Source organism: Rhopalosiphum maidis, chromosome 3, assembly GCF_003676215.2.
Source record: "Rhopalosiphum maidis isolate BTI-1 chromosome 3, ASM367621v3, whole genome shotgun sequence".
Taxonomy (NCBI): domain Eukaryota; kingdom Metazoa; phylum Arthropoda; class Insecta; order Hemiptera; family Aphididae; genus Rhopalosiphum; species Rhopalosiphum maidis.
Genome location: NC_040879.1, coordinates 67,111,640 through 67,125,195, shown reverse-complemented (window position 1 = coordinate 67,125,195; position 13,556 = coordinate 67,111,640). Strand labels below are relative to the sequence as shown.

General features: G+C 26.8%; 2 protein-coding genes across 2 annotated transcripts in view; one reads left to right on the top strand and one right to left on the bottom strand.

Annotated features, from left to right (window-relative positions):
* Positions 1 to 13,556, bottom strand: part of LOC113555707 (monoacylglycerol lipase ABHD12-like) — a 77,729-nt gene that overhangs the window by 27,067 nt on the left and 37,106 nt on the right. The gene's annotated exons all lie outside the window — the stretch shown is intronic.
* LOC113555708 overlaps positions 11,158 to 13,556 on the top strand; it is a 347,759-nt gene continuing 345,360 nt past the window's right edge. Inside the window, exon 1 of the mRNA XM_026960223.2 lies at positions 11,158 to 11,921. Within this exon, the coding sequence (XP_026816024.1) occupies positions 11,807 to 11,921 (115 nt within the window). The 5' untranslated portion in view covers positions 11,158 to 11,806. The remainder of the gene's footprint in view (positions 11,922 to 13,556) is intronic.

Here is a 13,556-nt window from a genome sequence, read left to right as displayed (position 1 = left end):
TAATATTATGTTCTCAGAACTTAAGTGATAAAGATTTAACAAACTCAAATTGGGTTATCATATTAATAGTTTATTTTGTAATTTGTCCCATAAGTATTGTTCTAAGCTTTTTTTACTTCGTAATTTTACATACGAAGTACTTCTAATAGTTCGTCAACAAAATTAAAAATATTAAGACGAATGCTATAAAAGCGTCAGCTTAATGCAAAATGATATGAATCGCAACTCTTTGTTGTAGCTGAAAATTCACACCAAATATTTGAGGAAAACGTAACATCAGGTGCGATATAAGTGTCTAGTATATTATTGCAGAATAACTGTATTTGATTGTCAGTTGGTTGTATGATGGCCGATGGCCATTAAAATTTAACAGAAGATTTAATCTTCTACAAAACAATCGCCGAATTCTTCAAGTTGCGGAATTGGCAAACTAAAAAAATATTTTAAAAATTTGCTTTTCTGTGTTTAAACTTTTGTATGAGTCAAACAGCTAGGTAGATAAGCGGGTTTATAGCTGAAACCCAACTTATTTACTACATGTTTTATATCCGGGACTCCTATTTCGATTATTGTGGACTTAATTATGCCTAATTATGCTAATTTAGCCCTGGTTAAGCTACGTTAACTATGATCATAGTTTAGAAAAAAAAATAAAACATAATGTAACCTTTTTTAAAGGGGGATAAGATATTAATGTAAATAACAAATTAGAAGTTAAGTTTTATGAAATAAAAAGAAATAAAACTCTATATCAAACAAACAAAGTAAAATAAACATAAAATTAATTCAAAAATATCATTTCTCATTTTATTGCAAATTCAAGAAAAATCTTTTAATTTCAAGCAAATTTATACTGGTGTATCCATACATGAAGTAGGCTTTGCAGCTAACCAATAAGGAAGCCACTATTCAATATAATTTCCTTCCTAAAAAAAAAATATATATTCTAAACAGAAAAATGTTGTCGATACCTAAGATCTAATTATATCAACCAATATAAACGTCTCAATTCTAAATTAATATAATAATCTAAAATGTTTACCCAGCGTTCATAAAACACTCAATAATTATATTTAAAATAATTAAAATTCATAGTCTAAGGATGTTATTTTGTCCTAGTTTTGACTTAAAATGTCTATGGCAAAAATATGGTTGTGCTTAGATATTTTTTTGGATTTTTGGTTTCAATATGAATTACTTATAAGGAATTTTATATTACATTTCTAAGTCTTATTATAAAAATGGAACATTTTATAAATTTACAACTGCAAAATAATTTGTTAAGTTTCATGACTTTTATGATTTTTCTTTAAATTTAAAATTTAAATGTATATATAAGACATGCTCTTGTATTTGTAATATGTATAATATAAACTTATAAGGAATCTTGTACCAAATTTTATTATTGACTATCACACATAAAATATTTATTGGCTCATAATTTATCAATTATTTTTAACGTTCATTTAATAAATGCTTATAATTCAAGCAAATTATATTATAACTATAAATCGATTAATTTATATACCAAAAGTGAATTCAGTACAAAAATGAAGTATTAATTGAACTTGGTACTTATAAATATATAATGCTTAAAATAAGCTACTTGCAATTCGATATAATTATATTTTTAAAATCGGAAGGCGATTCAAGTACACTTTAAAAAAAAAAATATGATTGGCAATTTGAAGGTAAAATGGTTGGCGATTTGAGTGTACTCCCACCATATATATTTATATTTATTCTTACAATAAGTAGGAATTGTTTTTTTTTTTTTTTTTATTACATACTTATTTTTCTATTGTTTTCATGTTTCTCGAGCTCAGAACTCTTAGTTTTATGAGTTAGTTTAAAATTGTGTTTTTTTTTTATATATTTTTATACTATTTAATTTATTATATTTTAATGAATATAATTAAATGAAATGTTTACTTTTTTACCAAAATGCTTCAAAATTATTTGTTGTGTGGTTATTGATACTAAACATTATATATTTTTATGCTGCAATACCAACGTTCATAATTTTAAAAACGTATTACATTTATCACGGATATATACATATATATATACATTTTAACAATATTTTAGCAAGATGAAAATAATGGTATTCAATGAATAAGAATTACACTTAGCCAAGAGATGTATTTTGATTTGGAAATATTCAAAGTGTACTCTAAAAACAATAAATGTACTTATGATAATAAAATCAGAAATATAGTAAATCAGTCACATAATGAACCAAAAGAAATAAACCGAGACCATTATTAATAATTATATCTATAAAAACCAAAGATGGAAAATTTTAAAAATACTCCAGGTGAGGAATATAACTAAGAAAATGCTTGGTCGGTAATATGGATACAGAAGAACCATTCATAAAAAAAACCTCATTATAAATCGTTATTAAAAAAGAAAGTCATCCACCTGAATGATAAAAAATATTCTGATTAAAATCTTAAAACTAAACCAAATACGTCTTATTCAACGAATATTTGTAGAAGTGTTATAAACATTCAAGAAGTCCGTCAACATCAAACAAACACTCTGAAAACAAATCATAAAAATAATATTTAAGTGTTCACCAAAGTAATTGCAGTTGTGTAGATAATTTAGCGTTGACGATAAACCTAAAAAAAAAAAAAATTCGTATGAAGATAATAAAGGTAGTTGTTAAGTTAGATAGAGAAAATATACCAAGATAATAACAGACTTATATTATTATTTTAAGGATATATGGTGAAGACTTACGTAGACTATAAAAGTATAAAAGGTAAAATTAAAAAAAAAAAAAAAAAAAAAAAAATGATGAAAAATATCAGAAAGGACATAATACAATTTAATAAAATTGAAATAATATTATAAAGTATAAAATATTTTAGTGTTATGAGTTATCAAAAAACTTATCTTTTATATTTATAGTAATATTATTTCTTTATCCATCTATTATATCATAATAATAATATAAAATATTACTTACTAAAAAATTACGTAAAGGTTAGTTCAATAATGGCGTGTTACATCGCCCGACAATAACATTTAATATTGTAAACTATGTGTTATAACAATGTTGTATGTATTGCTAAGGACTTGTTATAGTAATTTGTAACTTATTTTTTTTTTAATAAATATTTATTTATTACAAATTGTTTACGATGGACTTTTCGTATATAACTGTATTTATCTTTAAATGTTTAATGTTTATTCAAATAGAATATAAGACATGCTCAGCAGACAGAACAGATAACACACTAACACAGGATTTTTTCAAACTATCCCACTAAAATAATAATTATTAATTATCTGAAGATCAAAAAAATATCTGAAGCTCTACCATAATTATGACAGAAATGTTTGAAAATATATACCTGTAACTAGTATATTTTATTCATTCATTTTTAAACCATTGATCACATTTAATGTAAGCACAGTATTATTATTATTTTTATTAAAATTAAATTTAATATTTAAATAATTATGTTTAAATGAGTAGAAGACGATAAAATAAGACACGAGATATTTTAATATATAAATAAATAAATAAAAAAAAAATAGTAATTTACTATTGAGAATCAAATTATTAATTTATATTACATTTTATTATTATTTATTGTATTATTTGAATTTTATATAAAATATATTATACATAATTAAGAATAATTTCTTGTATCATGATCAAAATATAATTTATTAAAATTAAAAATCTATATTATTAGACGTTCTTGCCACTATACATACTAATACAGTTTTAGATATTTTTTTTTTTACGATTTTCTTCAAAGGTTTTGCTCCACTTCTGTTTTACAGTTTAAATGTATATAATATGTTATAACTAAAATCTATGCATTTCTATTTTTTAATTAATTTTTTATGACAACTTTATTTAACGATAAAATACATTTGAATTATATACGCTGAAAAAGTAAAATGTATATGATACTGAATATTTTCGTTTTTTACACATTAATTATATAAACCTGAAAAATGTTTTTTGGATAAACGTATTTAGAACCAAATAAGTTTCTTCTGTAGCAGTTATTTTGTGTATAATTAAACTGTCATTTGTAAAGAAAAAAAAGTAAAATATATAAGTATATACTTTCTAAGTTTGTGACACATTTTACTTGTACAAATAACTTTTGTTTCAAATTTATTCTCATGTTATTATTCAACTTAAAAGAAATGTAGCTTACGAGTACACGCAATTTGTTTTTTCAAAGCTTTATTTTTGAAATTACAATATTTGTCCGGAAAGAAATGTATTTTTTTTTTTTTATTAATGAATTTATCAGGAAATTCATTAGAAGTATGATATATAATTTATTAGAAAGCAACTAGGAATCTTATTCATAATTTTATCAATACTTTGTAAAAATAATGGTTTTTATAATATTCAAGTCGTCTTTTAAAACATATCATATCAGTTCAGTATTTCCATTATATTTTTTAAATTTAATAATATTATGATTGATTCCTAAAACTGCTGATTAGATTAGGATTGAATTTAATTCTAAAAACAATTTTACAATTTTTAGATTCTGAGCAGAGAGTGAATGTATTGATTTTACAATGATGTGAGAGTGTTTTTTTTCTGTATGTCATCACATTTTGGGAAGTAAAAGTGTTTCCATTTTTAACATTGGGCTGGTTTCTGGTAGCAAATTGAATTTAGTTAGAACTATAGTGGTCTAAAAAAAATAATAAAGAAGAATGGGATATTTTATGCAAAACTAGTATTTGACTTGTTATTTTTATTGTAATTCAAAATAAAATAATTTTGAATACTTAACATTTTCACCAAATATTTATATTATTATTTCCTATAATAATATTTTCAATTTATTTTAACTCTTATTTAACTATTCATATAATATATAGAATTTTTAATTTTATTTTTATTTTCCTGTAAATATCAATAAAAAAATTATTCACTCGTCAAATTTTTTGAAAATTGAATATAAGATCCTACACAAATAATTCTTATAATTATGTAAAAATATCAAAAATATATGGTCACAATTAATTTCATATACATTTGAAGTTCAATTAGAACGAAGTTCCGTATTTAAACGATGAATACCGACGTTAATTATTTTTTTATACTCCAAAAACATTGAAACCCGAATGTTTTTGGCGTGGTTACTTTGGCGTATGGCTTCTTTAACGTAAGATCATTTTGGCGTAGATAATACTATTTTGGTGTAGATAATAATGTTTTGGCGTAAGTATATTATTTAGTATTTACAACAATATTTTATTTTTAATAAAAAAATAAATATAAAATTGAACATGTATGGTGATATAAAATGCTAACTACAAAAGCAGACTGATACAGGCAGTATATCTGCTGTCTGTACCAGTATAATAATCAGTTATAAAATTGTCATAAAGTATAATATTTACTAATTAGATGTAATCGACAATGGCTCAAATAAAGAGCATTTTGGCCCAAGTAAAGAGAAGCATTCGTGATTGAGAAATATACACCCATGGTTATAATATTATTATTAAGGAACAAATTTAAATGCTATAAAAACAAAAAAAATTCCTTAAAAAAATACGATTTAATGCGTTCATGACAGAAATTTTTTTAAAAAATGCACTAAAAAATGCTCTTAAAATTATTTTTAACATTGAAAAAATGTGTTTAAATAAAAATAAAAGATACATTATTTAATTTCTTGATAATATATGAAATGAACTTTGTGCTTAAAAAGCAATGTTTTAGGAGATTCAGAAAAAAATGTTATTTGCATTTAAATCGGTCCCCTAGTTATTATACAATATACTTGCATTGATAACTACTGAAATATTAGTCGATTTTTGTAGTCTTTATAAACATTTTATATCTCAATGCGTATTCCAATAAAACTATTTACACTTATTTTATATTTATTTTATTTTTATAATTTCAAATATTGTTGTAAATAATATTGTTAAATATACGCCAGAATTTAACGCCAAAATGCCATAGATTGGGTCACAACTAGACTTGGCCGAATTAAATTATGAAGTTTTGCACACGTATTATAGGCTTTTATAATACATAATAATTTTTGTATTATAAATCGAATGCCTATAGTTAAGTTCTACTTGTACCATAATGTTTACCATTTGTAAAAATTAAAAACTTATAACTTTTAATTATATTGTAAATTTTACTATACAAAATGACAAATTTTGAAAAAATGTAGTTTAATTATTTTAAAATATTACTTATTATTTATGTCAACTTATTCGCATTGTTTACGGTAAGCTTGTATTAACTCGAAAATTAATAACAATAATAGCATATTATGCTATTATTATTATTATTATTATTATGCTATTTTTTTGGCAAAATATATCCATCGTAATACTATTACAAAAATAAAGACATATACCAAATGTAATGACAGTTGATAGCTAGTTTATTACTAAATTGAGATCCATTCAATCGTATTATATATTAAAAACGCTCCAATTGTTATATCTGTTACATATAGTGCGAATTACTAACCATCTAACCAGAAAAAAAGGAATGTATAACATAAACCTATACGTTTCTAAATTATTGTTGAGAGGTGAGAATCTTGATTGTCACAATTGCTTGTTAAAATGAAATATTATTAACTGAATTCTGTGTACACTCGATGATTGTATATTATATCGCTAAGGCCGTTGACCGTTAAAGAAAGTTTTGCAGTAAATTTGGCGTTTGCCATATGTCATTTGAGCTCACTTGTCTTGGCATATCTGAGCACGATAACATTTTTAACTTGAAATTACCATAGGTTATTCGTGATTGATTTATGTGAGTATAGTGTATTCTAAAATAAAAAAAGTAAGGCCATTATTATCGTCTATCAGTTCTACGTATGTTAAAAACTTTTTTATTTTTTTATTTTTCAATACACATTTTGTCAATAAAGCGTAAATAATATTAATACTTGTACGAACAATCCGTTATCTATTCAAAACTTTTTTTAGTTCTTGCTATTTATATTTATATTTTCGCGTTCAAATCACACACTTATTAAGTATTTCATGAATGAAATAATTTGTAACCACAATCGAATATACTTAACTAATCTGATTAATTTTACGCATGTACACCTTGTATGGTTCCAGTATGATGAACGTATTGAAAACGAATGTCCATGAAGACAAACAAATAAGAAAAATATTTTATAACCGCGTTCATGCGAGCTGTGTAACTTTCTACCTCCGTTAAACAACGTTACTTTGCATAACGAACATAAATCGATATCGTGACCACATGACCTACGATATTGGATATCTAAGTGTCATCAAAGTTTCATCTATCATCGATAAGAGTACAGTTTGGGTAATTGATTTCGATGATCACACGGTGGAAACTTATTCGAAATAACACATATTATGTACGCACGCACAGTTGCAAGATGCGATGGGTCAAACTACGGCGAACCTCGTTTGACCCGCGATATAAACCAGTGATGACTTTTGGAGACCAAAAGAAAAAATAAGTATAAATATCTTAAACATAATTGTATTTTCTGTACATTTTGTTTCAAATTTAAATATAAGACTGGTAAGGTTTAGTGGGTCAAATGTGGACCACGAGTTGATCCTCAGTCATCATTGACATAAAAGACACAATTTAGTAGATTAATATTAAAGCGTCCAGTCTGAGTTGTGAAATTGCGCGAAATAAAGACAACGGTATAACGCAATATTAGTGCGTGCTCGTCATAATATACACGCGCAGAAAAAAGGCGTAGGACGGAACGAAATGTGTATTATTCGTGTGCGGTAAGACAAATCATAAACGATGGGCGAACGCGTCCACCCTCATCACATACTCTCATCTTTATCAGAGAAATCGAAAAAAAAACGTATTCGATCGCTATAACGGTTACGCTGTTTGTGACATAATAAAATATCAAATGGTTTTAAAATGTTCGAAGCGTTCGGAATTTTAGATACAACGATATCATTCACGACTTAGACCATTGAATTTGAGGTGTGGGGAAGAGACGAATTATTATTTGGACGAAGCTTTTTTCTGGAAAACAAGTTTAGCAGCATGCAATTATTGATTTAGGTTGTCATTTGAAAATCAAAAGTTAATAGTGATTTCACTATCAAATAAAAAATGTTATAAATAGAAAAACACGACTCTAAAAATGTTGGGAAAAAATTGAAAAAAGTCAACAATTTTTGAAATAATGAATGTTTAATGATAAAAAATCAACCTGTATACTATATACAATGATTTGACCCTATTAAGGTGGTATTCTTATAATAAACCAGTCACCACTTTTTGAGAATACAAACAATATTATTTTTATTATTTTATATTTTTATTTTATTTTATTGTGTCGAACAGTTCTAATAATTAAAGACAAATGTAAAATAACAAACCAAAACGTACTATTTCTAAAATTGAGTTATATAATGATGCTTTTAGAGAAGCACAAGGAAAATCTAACGATGTAATTTTATTTTATCGACACTTTTTCCATTGTTAAAATCATTTTAAAATTATCGATGAATGACGTCGAATTTTACTATTTCCAAATAATGTTGAAAAGTAATAATTATCATGGTAAATAGTTTGTTCGTTTAAAAAAAACATGTAATAACCCATACCATTTTCTCAAATTTAAATAAAACCTATTATTTCAAAATTAGGCACCAATGCACTATTTATCATAATTGAAAGATACTGGAATTTTATAAAATGCACAAGTTAGTATTTTCACTATTTTCAAATTATTATAGAACACTGGACAGTTATTAAATTAAAATATTATACATTTACAAATGCATATTGTGTGATTCAGTAATTTAATTTGTTTGTATTAAATGAGGACTATAATAATATAAAAACACGATTAGTTGATTAGTTACAATATTAATAAGTTATATTCTACAGTAACTAAACACATATCTAAGTAAAAAGATAAATTGTCTTCTAACAATGTATAAGTACTATGCTTCGATATGCATGACGTATGCGTGGGAAATACTATAATGCAGTGAACACAGAGTGCATACCTTTATATTATTTATTTATTTATTCGAAATACACGCCCGAAGGCATTGAGTACAGTAATATTATTAATTACAATATCATATAGAGTGCAATTTTAAAGGTAACATAAAAGCTAAATACTAATCAAAAACAATGTAGCAATAGCAAAACAATACACGGTTGTAAGATATATCAACGAGTAGGTGTTGAAAGTTGATCATAGTTCATTAAATAGTTGAACCTATTTATTATATAGGTAACCATATGACCACGTTACAGATATAAACGATCACGTGATTTACATTTATAATGAAAAAAAAAAATGATGCGTAATATGCATTATTGTGTGATCTTATGTAATATATTAATTATATGTTCAATATTGTGTGTATGTTATCACTTGATAATAAATTATCGAGAATCTGACTTCGTTATTATTTAAAATCAACGTCACTAAAACTGATGACTTATGACGTTTTACATTTTACTGAGTTTTAACGTGTCAAAAATGTTGACTATGAAAATATCTTAGTATATTTTACTTTAGAGATTACCACCAACTGTGGTCATTAACTACAATATATTACTTATGGTACATAACGAAAATAAATGTTTATTAAAATATTACATATTTTTAGCAAAATTACCATCATATCTTTAAAATATTTCTATAATTCTTACCAAACTCTATTTATACTGAAAAAGAGGAAAATTGAAATAGTAAGTTTTGGATTATAACCAAATTAATATTCTCTTAGACGTTGGAAGAAAAATTATTCAAAAATATATCGTAATTCCTAAGGTAACGTCAAGTACTTCATGTAAAATCGACGTGTAAAAATAAAATTGATGATTATAACATTTAAGATATTTGAAAGCCTATACGGCTGCAGTCAGATTTAGGGTCAAAAACTTTAATAATAGTTGAAGTTTCAGCTATGATCGTGTTGTGCTTAAACATATAAAAGCAAATCAATAAACAAACCTAGGGAAACTAAATATATTTTGTTAATTTTTTGAATCACAAAACGAAATATCAACCATCCGAGAACTAGAAAATATTTTGGTAAACACGAATTTCGACAACCATCGTTCGTGTATTTTGTTAGTATCAGTTTTACAGCCAGTAGATCTTCAAAATGGAATCCGAGTCGATGATCGAAAATACGAAAAAAAATTCAAAACACATAAATTCCACCGCTGACATATCGTCGACCGAACTCGTCGCAGCAACCTTCCTCCCGGACGGGTTAACCGCGTCGACGACACAACAGTGATGATAATAAATTATTATTATATTATAATTTGAAACAGTTTTAAAGAAAAACAACGGATTACAAACACTAAAACAGATATTGAAAATACTTAGTGGAAAAGTGTAAATATGGATGGTCTACCTGAAGATCTTACCACAAATGATTTAAGTTTTTACAAGTATGCTCAACAGTGGATGTGAAGAGATATTACTCGATTTACAAAAATCTGTTGACTGACAATCGGAGACCATTTAGACTCGAGAACATTATGAAACGCCTCTTACTTCAATGCAACACTGGTAACAAATAAAATTACTTATCTAATTGTTTAAATATTAATTGATTTTGCTTTTTTTAGTAGGAACTCAAGAAGATTAAAGTTCGATTAATGATGATATGAAGGTATACAAACAGGATAACACAGCAACACATAAGGGATGCAGCGTTAATTTTTTTTTAGCGAGGTACCTAATATAAATTCGTAATTGTGCACGTGCAATTTATTTTGTTCGATAAATTGCATAGTTTTGCATATTTTCCAATTTTTAAACGCATATGTATGCGCATATCCGAATACTTTTTAGCACTTTAAGTTCCGACCCTTGATAATAATAATAATAATAATAATAATAATAACGACATCGTTGAAATTATGATTAGAAAAAAAAAAAAAACACTGTTCTACGGCAGCGTGCAGGAGATGGTGTAGCGTGCGGCTAGAACGACAGATGGCACTGCCGGATTGCGGGGCGGCCGAGCGCGTAGCGGCAGCCACCCCTTGGCGTGCGCGAGGTTCGCGCGTCGCCGCCGCCGCCGCCGCCTTTTCGCCCGCCGCACGTACTGACGGACCGCGTTTTCCCGTCGACGCACGCGACTCGGCATTTCAGTGGACTGTCCGCCGTTGGTCTGAACGCCGGTGTGCGCCTGCCGAACACTTGTCTTATCACTAGTGATACAATATCGTCGTCGTCGTCGTAGTCGCGCGATCGCGGTCTTGATAGATAAAAATTTAAAAAAAAATCGTCCCCGACGACGCAGCCGCCGCCACCGCCGCTCAACGCCGGATCACTGGATCGCCGTTACTGTCGTACCATGAGACGGAGTGTTCGCACCGACCGGATTTCATCGTAATTCGTTATCGCCGTCCATGCACCAGTTGCTCGGCCAGTGTTCGTGACGACGTCCTCTCTCTCATCACACGATATCATCATAATATTCGAACACATCGATCCGCGACGGCACGGTAGCGCGCGCGGGAAACTTCGAAAATATACACTATATAATACTCGTGACGAGACCCCGCCACATCCGATCGAATGGTCCGTTAAAATAATTATAGACTATTATTGATACCGTCGTCGAGTGGTCATCTGCCGCACGGACGGAGGCAATTTTTTTTTTCTCTAAAACCGATAAGTTTCGTCTTTGTTAAAACAAAAAAAAAAAAAAAAAAAAAACGAAAAACGAAAAACGATAAACGAAAAATAAAAATTGTACGTTAAAAACAACAAGTGAACGATTTACTCGCTGAACCTCCCTACCCTAGAAAATAAATATGGCTCCACACGGGATCACCTTCTTGAGACTGACCGGTTGGACGTGGAAAATCGTGTTGGCCCTCATCGCGTGCAATCATCTCGCTCTGATGTGGCCGTTCTTTTTCGCCGTCGGTAAGTGTAAAAAAAAATATTTCCAATTGTATCATTAACGGTAGAAATCATCGGTACTCTTGAGTTTTTTTTTTTTTTTATCATTTTTATGTCACGCTCATATTATTATGTATAATATTCTCTCGCTAACCCGTGACCATTTGCAAATGATAATACTCACCGCTTATTTAGCTCACGGTTATTATTCAATTTTCGGTAAAAGTGATTTTTTGATTTTACTTAATTTACCGTCATTTTTTTGGTAGACTTTTAGATAAGAATCACTATTTTTACAGATTTTACATTTTAGAATAAATAAAAATATATATTTTGGATAACCTAATGTTTTGGAAATTTCGGAATTGATGGATTATGTGTTTCAGACCTATAAATGCTTGTTTTCAATTCAATGACATTTTTACGCTAAACCGAATTGTTTTAATAATTCTTAAGTTCTTTTGCACTGTAAACGACATGTTGGGAAAAACTGATTTAAATGCGCGATTTGCTTATTATGTTTACTCTGGAAAAAAAAATATCTTAACTTGTCTAATTTATATTATAATATACCTACAAGGTTTTTCTTCGTTCAATTTTCACATATTAATAAATCAATATTTTAATTGTTTCGGATTTGTTTTAGTTTATCTTATACGGGATTATTATAAATATAATGTTTTATCTCGATTTTGTTTAAACCCTATAGCTTAACACTAATCCATCATTTCTGAGCTATATGTTATACATTACACTGATTTACCGGTGTATTAAATTAAAAATTAATATTAAAACGGTTTTATTTTTATAATTTTAAAGCACAATATATTCATATTCAAAAATAAGTTTCACTCACTCATTTATATAATATGATTCTTAATACAATATCACATACATAAAATAGTAGCATTTGGCTTATTTCTTTCAAAAAGAAGTATTTTTTTTTCTTCATAGAACTTCTTTTTTGAAAGATGATTTTTATCTTAAAACTATATTATGTTATTCGCAAAAAATATTCCATTATTTGTACTAAAATGTAATTAATATAAGGAGAAATAAGGTTTGTTAATTTTTGATTCTGAAATATTTTTGTTAGCAGTAATCAATTATATGATATTTTTAGTTAGAAATTAAAATTAGTTAAAAATAAAAATATATAGTAAAAAAAAAACAAGGTTATTTTTTATCTTATGACTGGATAAATAATATATTTAAATAATAAACAAGTTAGAATTTAATTTTAATTTTTTTAAAGTAAATAAATACACAACATATTAAAGCGCATGCAAATAAAGCGGGTTATATATTTTATATTATTTATCAGTATGTTATATTGCATGCAATAAGGTACTTAGTTTTTGATAATTTTGACTAAGATAATATTAAATATGTTTCCAAATTAATTTAAAATAATGTCACACTCGTGTATTTGCAAAACAAAAACATTTTAATTTTGTGATAACCCACTCTATTATATGTTTTTTTTTTTAATATTAAAGTGTTATTATCAAATTTAAAAATAAAATGTTATCTAGGATCAGCAGTTGTTTTTTTTTTTAGTTGTGTCTGAGTTAAAACCATTTTCAACATTTTCAAATAACTACAACTTCAAAATTTAAATTTAAAAAGCCAAAGTTGAAACCTAGATAATATTTTGTC